Below are 14889 nucleotides of genomic sequence, written 5' to 3'. Positions count from 1 at the left end.
CACATGTCCATAGTGGTAGCACAATCTTGTACAGACATTCCTCACTTAATGACAGAGAGGCTGGGAAGCATGAGGGTCCAGGCTGAGGGTGACATGTGCCTGTGTGTGCCCCACCTCCTCCGAGAGTGTGTCGCATCCCGTCCGTCCTTTCCATCATGGGAGGCAAGGTGTCCTGTGTGTCCCGCGCCACAGTCAGGGCCCCCTCTCGCAGCAGTCTCTCTAAATCTGGCACTTGTAGGGTTTAGAGCAGGGGTAGGCAATCAGCTGCCCTCCAGCCGTTGTTAAACTACAAATCCCAGCATGCAATGCAACATTTTTGCATGGCCAAATAGCAAAACTGTGGCAGGACATGCTGGGATGTGTAGTTTTACAACATCTGGGGGGCCGCTTATTGCCCACCCCTAGTATATAGTCACAGAAGATAGAATAACCATGGCAGATGAGGCCTAACTAGGCTAACATACCTTGCATGAAGTGCGCAGCCTCTGTCGTTCCTTCTTTATGGCTTTCTTCTGTATTTCCTTTTCCTTCTTCAAAAGCAGTGCCTGCTGACGAGCCTCTTCCTCTTCCTTCTCTTTTGCTAAACGAACAGCCTCCAGCTCAGCTTGCCTTTGCTGTAATCAGTTTATAGGTTTGTTAGTATAAATCAAAGCTCAAATTAAGCCTTTGAGATGATCGGTGTTTATAAAAATGCAGCCGATATTCACAACTATGACCTAGAGTTAAGCAAGCAACAGTTTCTGAGGGGGAGAGGGGTAAGAGGTGGTGGTTGGAAATCTGGACAAGCACAGGATGCCATTACATGTCCTTTTACTTCTAGGAAGGATTTACCTTTTGGATTCAATTATGACATTGCACAGCAACCATTAAGAAATACTCCTGTGTCTTTGGATACTTCAATAGTTTTGTTTTTGTTATTAAAAAAAAAAAAAATATTGGAACAAATGTATCAAAAGGTTTTAGACCTGATAAATGTAATTTCTTATCGCCGCTATTAACATAGTTGAGATAAGAGAGGAGTGAATATACAAGTGTTTTCATAGCGTTGAGGGAGAAGCAAGGCAAATTCTGCCCTGAAGATGGAACTGACCGCATTTGATAAGTGCCCAGATTTAACAACCAGTGACAGTCTTGTTATCACTCGTTACTAATCTTAAATGGTGCTCCAACCAATCAGCTCCTAACGGTCATGTGTTTGAAAAATGACAGGAGCTGATTGGTTGGAGCACCATTTATGATTAGTAACGAGTGATAACAAGGATATAACTGGTTGATAAATCTGAATGTGGGGAGTGAATGAGAAGCGAAATAAGGTGTGAGGCCCAGGCAGTGGACTTGATTCACTGAGGAGATAACGGACAACAGTGAAGGAGAGATGAGGAGGCCTGGATATACAGTATGACAAGGTTGAAAGACAATGAGCTTAGTTTTGAACATATTAAACTTGAGAAAGCATTGAGCCATCTGACGGGGGATAGTGGAGAGACAGTTACAAATGAAAGAGAAGAGGGAATGGAAGAGGGAATGGAAGAGGTCAGAGGAGGTTTTTTGAGGATGGGGAACAAAAATGCAGGTTTGAAGGAGGTGGAAATACCAGAGAAGAGGCAAAGCTTGAAAAAGTGAGAGAACCCTAGAAAGGCGTTTGGTAAAAGAGATCAGAGCAGATGGGAGGTTGTGGGTTCAAGGGGGCAAGTAGAGCGGAAGCAGTGAGGAGCAACTAGGGATGGCCACCTATAGTCGATGGTTTTGCCATCAATGGGAGGTCCAATGGTTCACCACCATTAATGGCAGAGCAAACTGGTATATTTTTGACCCCCATCCCCCCAGGGAACAAAGCTTAGCCTACACAGACGGCTCCACTTAGTCCAGATACAGTGACTGGCCTGCCAATCCCCACATCATTAGGAGAATAACTTTTTGGCAAGTGTAAAGACAGGGCTACAGGAAGAGAGAAAAATTGAAAAATGAAAAAAAGTCAGCAAGTGTGACTTTTTCCACAGACATTTGGCAAAGAGTTGGTATATTTGATCCATGGGCAGCTGACTTAAGTGGCAGGGGCAGATGAGTCAGGAGAGGAAGAAAAGGATTAGTGGCACAGGGTAAAACAAGAGATATGGTAAGAACTTACCTTTGTTATCTCTGTTTCTACGAAGTCCATAGGGTCTACAGGGTTGACCTTGGGGTATAGCTGGATCTGGATCCACGGGCACCACGCAGTTAAAGCTTTGCTGCTCCCAGGATGCACTTGGGTCCGTCCTCCTCTATACCCCGCCCCGGCCACAGGCACCTCAGTTGGTAAGCAGCTAAGGCCGGAGGAGGAGACTAAACAGAGAGAAGGAAGACTGGAACACACAAGAAACCATACTCACAGAAATGGGAGACGGAAAACCGGTGACCAGCCACACAGCCCATTTGAAGCCAGGTGCGTCAGGGCGGGCGCCCTGTGGACCCTATGGACTTCGTAGAAACAGAGATAACAAAGGTAAGTTCTTACCATATCTCTTGTTTTCTACTTCAGGGTCCATAGGGGGTCCACAGGGTTGACCTTGGGGATGTCCCAAAGCAGTTCAACTAAGGGCGGGGACGCTCCTGTGCTGAAAGGAGTACCCGGCGCCCAAAGGATGCATCCTGAGAGGCGAAGGTGTCAAACGCATAAAACCTCAAAAACGTCTGAATTGAAGACCAAGTAGCCGCCTTACACAGCTGAACAGCGGAGGCGCCACGTCTAGCAGCCCAAGAGGGACCCACAGAACGAGTGGAATGAGCCTTAACAGAGGCTGGCACAGGTAAACCCTCCTGCGCATAAGCCTCACAAATAACTGAACGAAGCCAACGGGCTAACGTTTGCTTGTTGGCAGGCCAACCCCTCTTGTGAAAACCGAAGAGGACAAACAAAGAATCCGACTTCCTAACCGAAGCAGTCCGGTCCACATAGATTCTAAGTGCCCGGACCACATCCAAGGAAGCCTCACCAGCCGAAAGATCAGGTGACTGAAAAGCTGGCACAACAAGTTCCTGATTAATGTGGAACTTTGAAACCACTTTGGGCAGAAACTCAGGACGCGTGCGGAGCACTGCCCTGTCCTGGTGAAAAATCAGAAAAGGAGGGCGACAGGAAAGCGCCCCCAATTCTGAAACCCTCCTGGCCGAAGCAATTGCCAGGAGAAAAATGGTCTTAAACGTCAGCCACTTGAGCTCCACCGACTCAAGCGGCTCAAAAGGAGGACCCTGCAAGACCCTCAGTACCACCGTCAAGTCCCACGGAGCCACCGGAGGCACGAAGGGAGGCTGGATCCTGAGAACACCTTGGAAAAAGGTGTAAACATCTGGCAGTGTAGCAATCCGTCGCTGAAACCACACGGACAAAGCAGACACATGAACCTTCAGAGAGGCCAGGCGTAAGCCGAGGTCCAAACCCGATTGAAGAAATTCCAAGATTCTGGAAACCCGGAACACCTGCGGATCATAGTTTCTGGATTCACACCATTGAAAATAAGTGCGCCACACCCTGTGGTAAATCCGCGCGGAGGCAGGCTTGCGTGCCCTAAGCATGGTACCAATCACTGAACTGGAGAAACCCCTAGACCTCAAGACGGCTGTCTCAAGAGCCACGCCGTCAAAGACAGCCGACCCAGATCCGGGTAAAGGCAGGGCCCCTGAGACAACAGGTCCCGACGCTGAGGAAGAAGGTACGGAGCGTCGATGGAGAGGCACCTCAGATCGGAATACCAAGGACGTCTGGGCCACGCCGGAGCCACCAGCACGAGCGTGCCGCCGTCCTGCTTGAATTTCCGCAGAACCCGAGGAAGTAAGGATATCGGAGGAAACAGATACGCCAGGTGAAACGTCCATTTCACCGACAGAGCGTCTACCAGACAGGCGCCTGCGTCTCTTGTCCTTGACCCGTAAACGGGCAACTTGTGATTGTGACGGGAGGCCATCAAGTCCAGCTCCGGCAGCCCCCACCTGTCCACGAGTAGCTGAAACACCTCTGGGTGAAGCGACCATTCCCCGGGATGCACATCGTGACGGCTGAGGAAGTCCGCCTCCCAATTGAGGACTCCGGGAATGAAGACTGCCGAGATCGCTGGAACGTGACACTCCGCCCAAGCAAGAATGCGAGACACCTCCGACATTGCTGCCCGACTGCGAGTTCCCCCTTGGTGATTGATGTACGCCACCGTGGTGGCGTTGTCGGACTGCACCTGAACCGCCCTTCCGTGAAGAGCGGGGCCGGACGACTGCAGGGCCCTGTACACAGCCCGCAGTTCCAGGATGTTGATGGGGAGAAGTGCTTCTTCCGCGGACCAACGACCCTGAAGCGATAATGAGCCGGTCACTGCCCCCCAACCCCGAAGACTGGCATCCGTCGTGAGCAGGACCCAGTCCGGGATCCAAAAGGGGCGCCCCTCGACCAGATGCACCGTCTGAAGCCACCAAGCCAAAGACTGCCGAACCTCCGCGGACAACACCAGCATCTGAGAGCGGATCCGGTGAGGTAACCCGTTCCATTCCGATAGAATCAGCCCCTGCAGGGGCCGGGAATGGAACTGGGCAAATTCCACCATGTCGAATGTCGACACCATGGACCCCAGAACTCTCATAGCTGAATGGACCGACAGGCGGCAACTGCTCAGGCAACTGTGTATCCGCAGCTGCAGGGAGGAGACCTTCTCTGGAGTCAGGAAAATCCGCTGCTGATGAGAATCCAGCAGGGCTCCCAAATGAACCATCCGCTGTGATGGAATCAGGGAGGACTTCTTCCAGTTTATCAACCACCCGTGTGCTTGAAGACAAGCAATGGTCAGGTGGAGATGTCGAAGAAGCACCTCCGGGGAGCTCGCCAGCAGCAGAAGATCGTCCAGGTACGGCAACAGACGTAGACCCTGACCCCGAAGGTGGGCAGCCATAACCGCCATCACCTTGGTGAACACCCTCGGAGCCGTGGAAAGGCCAAAAGGCAACGCCCGAAATTGGTAGTGATGGTTCAGGATAGCAAACCTCAGATACCGCTGATGTGCCGGTGCTATGGGCACATGGAGATAGGCGTCCTGGATATCGAGGGAGACCATATAATCCCCGGGTTCCATCGCCAGAATGATGGAACGTAACGTTTCCATCCTGAACCTGGGAACTCTGAGGTATCTGTTCAGAGACTTCAAATTCAGGATAGGGCGATGAGAACCATTGGGTTTCTGTACCAGAAACAGAGTAGAATAGTACCCCGTCCCGCGCTGAGACTGCGGAACGGGAACAATGACCCCTGCTTGTAGCAAGGATTCTATAGCTACCTGAATCTGACCAGCTTTGGTCTTGTCCAGAGAAGGACTCGTACAGAAAAACTGGTGGGGCGGCCTGAACCGAAAAGACAGGGCGTACCCCTGAGAGACTACTTCTCGAACCCAGGCATCCGTGGTGGTATTGTGCCAACACTGGGCGAATTGGAGAAGTCGGCCTCCCACTCTGGGGTCCCCCAGAGAGAGGCCCGTCCCATCAGGCAGCAGGCTTATCCTCCTGCTTGGAAGAAGGGCGCCGAGCACTCCATGCCTGCTTCTTGGGCTTGGGTGCGGCCTTGGTCGCCGAATGTCTCGGGAAGGACTGGCCCTTGGCCTTACCCTGAACCCGAAAGGACCGAAAGGCAGAGCTCCTCACTTTAGCCGGCGCAGAGGCCGAAGGGAGAAAAGCCGACTTGGACTTAGCCAAAGTATCCACTATTCTGTCCAAATCCGGACCAAATAGTAAATCACCATTAAAAGGCAAGGCCTCCAGACCCTTTTTTGAATCTGCATCAGCCCTCCAGGACCTCAGCCACAGGGAGCGCCGAGCAGATACCGCTGCAGCCGACACCCTAGAAGTGAGCAGGCTGGCATCCAAAGACGCTTCCCCAATATAGGAAGCTGCATCCCGCATCTGTCCCACTAACGCTCTCTGGATATCCGGAGCCTCATCAGGAAAGGTATCCTCCAAGGCATTGGCCCATGCCTCAATGGCTTTAGCCACCCAGGAGATAGCCATGGACGGGCGAGCCACCGCCCCGGAAAGAGAATAAATGGACTTTAAACAAGTCTCCACCTTCCTGTCCGTGGGATCCTTCAAAGAGGAGATAGACGGCAATGGCAACGTCGCGCTTTTGATCAAGCGGGTAACGTGGGAATCCACCGCCGGCGGAGTTTCCCATTTCCTGCAATGAGCTTCAGGAAAAGGATAGTTCGCCGCCAACCTCTTCTGTGGATGGAACCTCTTACTAGGTAATTGCCAGGCCGCCGCCATATGATCCGATAATTGATCAGACAGGGGGAACACAGTTGAGGTCACCTTGGCCTTTTTAAAATTAGGAAACTTCGACCTAGGAGCCGGCGCATCATCCTCAACATGTAGGATATCCCGCACCGCCCTAACTAAGGCTGGAACATTAATGGAGGACTTAGCTTCCACCTCCTGCCCCATGACATCAGAGTCAGAGTCCTCATGGATTTCTCCATCATCTGAGGACACTTCCGAGTCCGACAACTGCGCAGCTAGTGAACTCACAACCGGACGTTTAGACACCCTTGGTGGCACATCACCTTGCAACATAGACTGAAACGCCGAGGATGAAGCCGCCAGACTCTGTACGGAGCTGGATAGAACATCCACCCAAGGCGGAGGAGCCGTCGGAGCAACACTCTGCAAAGGCACTACAGACTGACACGTCCCTGGGGAAGACTGCACATACACAGGCAGTCCCGAGTAAGGACCCACAGTCTGGGCCCCGGGGGAAGACCGCAACATTTGTGGAACCCTCGGGGAATGGGGGATGGTGGGCTGCGGTAACGCCCTAGAAGGGACCGATAACCGGTCCGCAATAGACGCCAGCACCTGTGAAAACATCGCCCAAGGAGGGTCCTGTGATACAGGGGGGTTGGAGGGGCCCGGTACCAGCTGGCACCGCCCGCACAGACCATCCTGAGATAAGTCCTCCCCATCAACTCCAGCAGCACAGCGTCTGCAGGAAAATAGCACAGGAGCCACAGAGCGCTCAGTCTCCTCATCCGACATGATACCGTAAATACACAAGAAATAGGTATCACCAGAGGAATTACGGTTTTAACACCCGCGCACTCACCAGTATGCGACACAACAGCTCAGATATGGTACTGTGTAGCACACAACAGTATGTGACTGACCCCACAAATACGTGTTTTATATAAGTGAGGGTCTCAGAAAAACGCCCTTCCCCCACACACCTGCCGGGCCGTAGGAGAAGGAAAGGGATAGTTATAAGCTGACAGCAAGGAGAATAAGTCACAGACAGGCAGCACTAGCAATAGTCACATACAATGCAGAAAAGTTAGTACTCACTGCACCTTCCGCTACAATCAACCGCCCAGATTCAGTGTCTGGGAGGGCTATAGCGCTGTGTACACTGTCCTTTAGCAGGGGAGAGGTACACAGGGGGACCGGTCCACTTGATACCGCCTGGGAGTCTGCGATGTGCCAGTAAAGATGGCCGCCGGAGACCTCAGAGGAGGAGTGGCCGAGAGATAAGAGCAGCTCAGCGACGCCAGACTGCTTGTTGAAAGGCGCGCTGAGCTGAGGGGAGGAGCCGCTAGACAGGGAAGGCTGCCTCCCCTGGCTAGCAATTAACCCCCGGGTTGCCGGTCCCGCTACCAGCCTGATACCCTGGTGGTCTAGCGGACACGCGGGGTATTCCTCAATTGAGGGGGAGCCCGCCGCCGCCGCTAGCGCCTCCGGTCTGTCCCCAGAGACCGGAGGCTCCTGACTGCATTGCGACCCGCGGCTTACCTGATCCCCGTCGCGTCCGGCAGCAGTCAAGGGAGTCCCCAGAGCCCGGCTAGTACAGGCTCTGGGGTCCCGCCGCGATCCCCAGAGCTGTACTGGCGTCGCGGCGCCAGCGGGGAGAAGGAGCGGCAGCGTGGACGTCCTACAGGACAGTCTGATGCTGCCGCTCTAAAAGTGTAAAAAAAGAAGAAAAAAATAAAAAATTTCTCTTTTAAAATAAAGCTTAGGGGCTGCTCCTGCAGCCCCACTGAGACAGGGTGACCCGACTCCGGCCGGGCACCAACTAAAACTGAGGTGCCTGTGGCCGGGGCGGGGTATAGAGGAGGACGGACCCAAGTGCATCCTGGGAGCAGCAAAGCTTTAACTGCGTGGTGCCCGTGGATCCAGATCCAGCTATACCCCAAGGTCAACCCTGTGGACCCCCTATGGACCCTGAAGTAGAAATATGGTTTGGACAGAAATACCAGAGAGGATTTGATTGTGGTGAAGGTGTCAGGATCAAGGTTGTCAATCACACTTGATGGAGGAGATTTTGGAAGCAGGGGGTGAGAAGGAGGAGGAGAGAATGTGGTGGTTGGAAAGCAGGAAACAAGAGCTAGAGAAATTAGAAATGTTTCAGGAGTGGGAGAAAAGGTCAAGGGCATGACTGAGGCTGTGGGTAAAACAGGAAGACCATGGGAGGAAGTGAGGAGCCTGAAGGTAGCATTGTCAATGGGAATGTTGAAATATAGTAGCTAGGGGAGAGGAGACAAAGGTAGAATTGTAAGAAGAAGGGTGTAAAGGCAGGGAGAAATAAGATGAAGTTCAAGCATGTGATGAATGGGAGATACGAGATCGGGGAGAGGGAAGATGGTTGCTAAAATAGGCTACGACACAGGTTCCCAAACCCTGCCATTACAGTTCATGTTTTAAGGATATTCATAGCGCAGATGACTTAATTAGTACCTCAGTCAGTTTGATTTAACCATCCAGGCTCAAGCTTGGATAGCCTTAAAACCTGGACTGTAGTGGTGGAGTTTGGGAAACTCTGGGCTACATCATGATGAGTTGCCTAAATGAGTGTGACAGCCACTAGCTACACTGAATTAATAGATCACAAAATACCTGTTTTTTTGTGTACGATTCTATTACAATCTTACCTTAAAGAGAAATTAAATAGAAAATTCAGATTTGAGTAAAATACCAGAATTATAACCCAGTCCCCAATATATGAGTAACCCATGTCATCCATTTAAACACCAAGGCTAATCTGCAAGCTAGGTGCCCCTGTTCATGCTGCAGTCTGCTGAGTGGAAGCAAGGACCAGACCATGTACCTATACTGTATTCAACACAGCAAGGTACAGAGAGAACTCTGATGGAGAATAAGTACCAACCAATCAGCTCCTAACTAACAATTTTTCAAACACAGCCTGTTACATGGCAGGAGCTGATTGGCTGGTACTTTATCTCCATCCGAGGCTTAGTAAATAGACCCTATAGGCACTGAGTCTACAGCTAGTCAATGACGTTTAGACAGAGTGGTGGATGTCAAGGATTACTAATATTTCACTATGAACTGCCCACTGGTTAAGTTTTACTTTTTTTTGGGGGGGGGACCTTTCACACTCTAAAAAACACTCTATATTGCGCCAACCTCCTATGTAACACACTGGAAAAAGCATTGGATGAGTCAGTTATTTTTCCAGGGCCCTGTCTCTTATGGATAGCACAGAAAGCACCATCTAGGTTCCTAAAGCCATGATTGTTATCATCCAACACCAGGGATATACAGTCAGGTCCATAAATATTGGGACATTGACAGAATTTTCATATTTTGTCCTCTATTCACCACCACAAAGGCTTTGAAAATCTGAAAATTCTGTCAATGTCCCAATATTTATGGACCTGACTGTATGCTAATAACTTCCCTTAGCAGATTCCTCTAATGCATTGCTCTTTATCAGTGTTGAGGAACTTCTCCTGCTAGCCTTCGTTTAGTAATTGCTTTTCTACCAGCATTTGCAAGTTTAATTGTATATAGTGGTAAATGTGTATTATGTGAATACATATGGGTGAGCTGCATGGATGATATCACCTTTTCTTTCTCTTCTTGCTCTTTTCTTCTAGCATCCACTTTGGCTTTCTTTTCTGCTTCTTTCCTCGCTTTCTCCTCCTCTTTGAATTTCTTTATTCTAGGGTCACTGCTATATGCATTGTCTAGAAGAACAGAAGAGTTGCATATGTAGAGCCTGCACACATGGGAAAGGATCTATACTTTCATGTGTGATCTGGGCTTCTAAACTAGTTTATTTAGGAAGTTTGTTGGGTAATCTGGAACACAGCAGACTGCATATTACTGATGTTCCCATACTGTCTCAATGCACTAAGTGGAAGAAAGATGTAGGAAAAATATTTATGGATTGGTACATGTAACAGATAAAGCTGAATGTAAGTAGCATTGTATGTCAATGCTCTGAGAAAATATTGACATATACCAACTAATGTTCTTATCCTATTCATCTCTTCTTTTTTCCTTTGTGCTCGTGCAGCTCTGTTCTGTTTTTCAATCCACCTCCTCTCATCACGGCTGTCAGCAGAAACATGTAATACAATTTAATGGTAAAATTAAACATAAAAAACAGGCTTACCAAAATGATGCATGATTTAAACTAAAGACAACTACTAACCTAACAAGTTGTATAGGTGTGTGAAGCACTTCACTTGTTGTGGATGAATGAGATGGCATGGTGTGAGAGGCGACCACGCCAAACTGGGCATTCCCTGACACAGTCACATCCGATGCAACAAGGTCAGAACCGCCGATGGACGGCAGCTTGAAGGTAATCTTCCAGCAGCCGCCGGGCTTAGTAGGCAGTGTCGGCCCCTCTGCTCCCTCCAATCCCCTGCAGTCCCCATCTTCTGCACAGGCCACAGTGAAGGGCGTTCCTAGCAGGATTGCTCAGCCACAGCTACAGGAAGGCAATATTCCTTCACCACAGGGTTAGGGAGTTCAGAACACCCGCGGGCAGCTCTTCATTGCCACATCAGACAATGATCGGCAATCCTGAAGCAGCTGCGCCTCCCAAGTATTTTCCCCCTCCCAGGCAGTGCCACAGCAGTGATGGGCATTCGTCAGTAGTGCCCTACCCCCTGCTGCTGGCTTCTCTTGCTTTTTTAACTGTATTAAAAATTATTTCCAAATATGTTCCCATAATTATTTTTGTATAATTTTCAAATGACGTTAATAATAGCTACATAAACGTGATTCAGTGAATTATATTAACAAATCTACATGTTTGTATATAAAAAAAACAAAAACTACTGAATCAGGTTTAAAATAGCTAAAATTTTGGGGACATTTCTTGAAAAAAAAATATTAGCCAGTTAACTATATTAAGTCTCCAAAATCACTTGCATTAATTATTAAGTTGATTCCTTCTCCTGTTGTAATAAATACACACACACACACATAATGCATAGAATGCAGTGAAATTGTCAGTCAATGGATTCACAGTTGGGTTCAAAGGAAAAAAAAAAATGAGATATGGTAAGAACTTACCCTTGTTATCTCTATTTCTACGAAGTCCATAGGGTTCCACAGGATACCTTGGGGTATAGGTGTGACGTCAGTCGCTGGGCACCATAGAGTTAAGCTTTTCAGCCTCCCAGGATGCACTAGGGTCCCCCTCCTATACCCCGCCCCCGAGCCAAGGCACCTCAGTTAGTTATCAAGCCATAGGCCGGAGGAGGAGAAGGAAGAGAGAGAAAAAAGATCTGGACACATACAAGATTCACATTCTCACCAGAGGGAGACGGAAAACCGGTGACCAGAGCAAAGCCCATCTGCAGCACAGGTGCGACAGGGCGGGAGTCCTGTGGAACCCTATGGACTTCGTAGAAATAGAGATAACAAGGGTAAGTTCTTACCATATCTCATATTTTCTACTTCAGGGTCCATAGGGTATCCACAGGATACCTTGGGGATGTCCCAAAGCAGTATCCTTTAAGGGTGGGGATGCTCCTGTGCAGAAAGGAGAATCCGCCGCCCGAAGGAAGCATCCTGAGAGGCGAAGGTGTCAAACCTGTAATACCTCACGAAGGTATGGACAGAGGACCACGTAGCAGCCTTGCAGATCTGAACTGCCGAGGCACCACGTCGAGCTGCCCACGAAGGACTCACAGACCTAGTGGAATGAGCCTTCAGAGAAGGAGGGACCGGTAGGCCTTCATGAAGATAAGCTTCAGAAATAGCCATACGGATCCAGGCTGCCAAAGTTTGCTTTGAAGCAGGCCAACCCTTCTTACGGAAGCCATAGAGGACAAACAAAGCGTCCGACTTCCTAAACGAAGAAGTGCGGTCAACATAAGTCCTTAAGGCCCGCACAACATCCAAAGAGGCCTCACCCACGGAAAGACCCGGTGAGTTAAAGGCCGGAACAACTATTTCCTCGTTAACATGAAACTGGGAAACAACTTTGGGAAGAAACTCGGGCCGAGTGCGGAGCACTGCCCTGTTCCCATAAAAAACCAAGAAAAAGGGAGTCTACAAGAAAGAGCCCCTAACTCAGAAACACGTCTGGCCGAAGCAATGGCCAGAAGGAAAACAGTCTTAGCTGTTAGCCATTTAAGATCCACTGAGCCCAGTGGTTCAAACGGCGGTCCTTGGAGAGCCCTCAGGACCACAGCCAAATCCCAAGGCGCCACAGGTGGAACAAAGGGCGGCTGAATGCGGAGAACACCCTGCATAAAGGTGCGCACATCTGGGATTGTAGCAATCCTACGGTGAAACCAGACAGATAGGGCCGAAACCTGTACCTTCAAAGAAGCAAGGCGAAGCCCATGATCTAGTCCCGCTTGCAGGAAGGCGAGAATCCGAGACAGACGAAACTCCCGCGGTGCATAACCTCTCGGTCGACACCACTGGAAGAACGTATGCCACACGCGATGGTATATCCTCGCGGAAGACGGTTTCCGAGCTCGTAACATGGTACGCACCACAGAGCTGGAAAACCCCCGGGACCTCAGCATGGCCGTCTCAACAGCCACGCCGTCAAAGACAGCTGAGTCAGGTCCGGGTGAAGGCAAGGACCCTGATACAGAAGGTCCGGTCGTAGCGGCAACCGCAGAGGACTGTCCACGGACAGACCCTGAAGGTCTGAGAACCAGTGCCGTCTGGGCCACGCGGGAGCTATCAACAGGAGCGTCCCTCCTTCCTGTTTGAATTTCCGGATTACCCGTGGAAGAAGGGAGACCGGAGGGAACAGGTATGCGAACCGGAACGTCCACCGGACGGACAGAGCATCCACCAGAGACGCCCCTTCGTCTCTTGTGTGAGACCCGTACACCGGCAACTTGTTGTTGTGCCGGGACGCCATGAGGTCGATTTCTGGAAGACCCCACCTGTCCACCAGTAGTTGAAAAACGTCCGGGTGCAGGGACCATTCCCCCGGATGAACGTCCTGGCGACTTAGAAAGTCCGCCTCCCAATTTAGCACTCCCGGGATGAAGACCGCTGATATGGCCGGAAGATTGCGCTCCGCCCAAACCAGGATCCGAGAGACCTCTACGAGAGCCGCCCGACTGCGAGTTCCTCCTTGCCTGTGTATGTAGGCCACGGTGGTAGCGTTGTCCGACTGGACCTGCACCGGGCGACCCCGGAGAAACCGCTGTGCCTGCTGGAGAGCATTGAAGACCGCACGGAGTTCCAAGATATTTATTGGAAGCTCCGCTTCTGTCGGCGTCCACCTGCCCTGGAACAAGTGTGGACCCGAAACTGCTCCCCAGCCCCGAAGACTGGCGTCCGTTGTCAACAGGACCCAATTTGGAACCCAGAACGGACGTCCCTTGTTGAGGTGGGTCGTCTGTAACCACCACGCAAGGGGCAGGCGAACCTCCTGGGTGAGCACAATCGTCTGGGACTTCAGAGACTGAGGCAGCCCGTTTCACTTGGACAGGATCAGGTGCTGCAGAGGTCTGGAGTGAAACTGGGCGTATTCCACCATGTCGAACACCGACACCATGGAGCCCAGTAACCTCATCGCCGAGTGTAAGGACACCCGGCGGCTGTGCAGGCAACTGCGCACCCTTGACTGTAAAGCAGAGATCTTGTCCTCCGTCACGAAGATCCTTTGCTGTCCCGAGTCCAATAAGGCTCCAAGATGCAGAATCCTCCGAGACGGGATTAGAGTGGACTTCTGCCAGTTGATTAGCCAGCCGTGCCGTTGCAGCAGTGCAATGGTCAGGTCCAAGTGGCGCAACAGGAGCTCTGGAGATCCTGCCACCAATAACAGGTCGTCCAAATACGGCAACATGCGGACTCCCTGCAGCCGCAGAGAAGCCGCCATGACCGCCATCACCTTGGTGAAAACACGTGGTGCTGTTGCCAGGCCAAAAGGTAACGCCCGAAACTGGAAGTGGTCGCTGTGGATTGCAAACCTGAGGAACTGTTGATGGCGCAAAAGAATAGGGACATGCAGGTAAGCGTCCTGTATGTCCAATGACACCAAGTAGTCCCCAGGTTCCAGCGCCAGAATGATGGACCGTAGGGTCTCCATCCGAAACTTCGGGACCCGCAAAGACTTGTTGAGTGCTTTGAGGTTGAGAATCGGACGATATGACCCATTGGGTTTCTGTACCAAAAATAGATTTGAATAGAAACCCTGGCCCCTCTGGGAGAATGGAACAGGCACTATAACTCCAGCCTGGAGCATAGTGTGCAATACCTTCCGCAGCTCCGTAGCCTTGTTCCGGTCTGATGGGAGACCCGTGGTGAAGAAGCGAGCCGGGGGTCTGTGCCGGAAGGAGAGGGCGTATCCGTGGGAAACCACCTCCAGAACCCAAGTGTCTGTCGTAGTGGTCGACCAACACTGGGCGAACTGTAGCAGGCGGCCTCCCACCCTGGGATCCCCCAAAGGGAGGCCCGGACCGTCAGGCCGCAGGCTTGTCATCTGGCTTGGGGGCCGGACGTCTGGTACTCCATGCCTGCTTCCGGGGCTTGACCGATTTCTTAGGGCCAGCCTGTCGAGGAAACGACTGTGGTTTGGGCCTGCCCTGGGCCCTAGATGACCGAAAGGACGATGGTCCCGAACCAGAAGGAGCAGCGGCCGACGGGAGACAAGCAGATTTG

At 51.1% G+C, this 14889-nt stretch overlaps 1 protein-coding gene across 1 annotated transcript in view; it reads right to left on the bottom strand.

Annotated features, from left to right (window-relative positions):
• Positions 1-14889, bottom strand: part of DNAJC2 (DnaJ heat shock protein family (Hsp40) member C2) — a 47985-nt gene that overhangs the window by 14679 nt on the left and 18417 nt on the right. The window contains exons 8-10 of the mRNA XM_088480244.1: positions 10259-10350; positions 9859-9980; positions 465-614 (exon numbers count right to left, since the gene is read on the bottom strand). Coding sequence (XP_088336370.1) covers positions 465-614; positions 9859-9980; positions 10259-10350 — 364 coding nt within the window. The remainder of the gene's footprint in view (positions 1-464; positions 615-9858; positions 9981-10258; positions 10351-14889) is intronic.

Source organism: Taudactylus pleione, unplaced genomic scaffold (assembly GCF_031769625.1).
Source record: "Taudactylus pleione unplaced genomic scaffold, aTauple2 ptg000251l, whole genome shotgun sequence".
In the NCBI taxonomy this organism is placed as follows: domain Eukaryota; kingdom Metazoa; phylum Chordata; class Amphibia; order Anura; family Myobatrachidae; genus Taudactylus; species Taudactylus pleione.
Note: the sequence above shows the minus strand (reverse complement) of the source record. Positions and strands in the feature narration are given on the sequence as shown.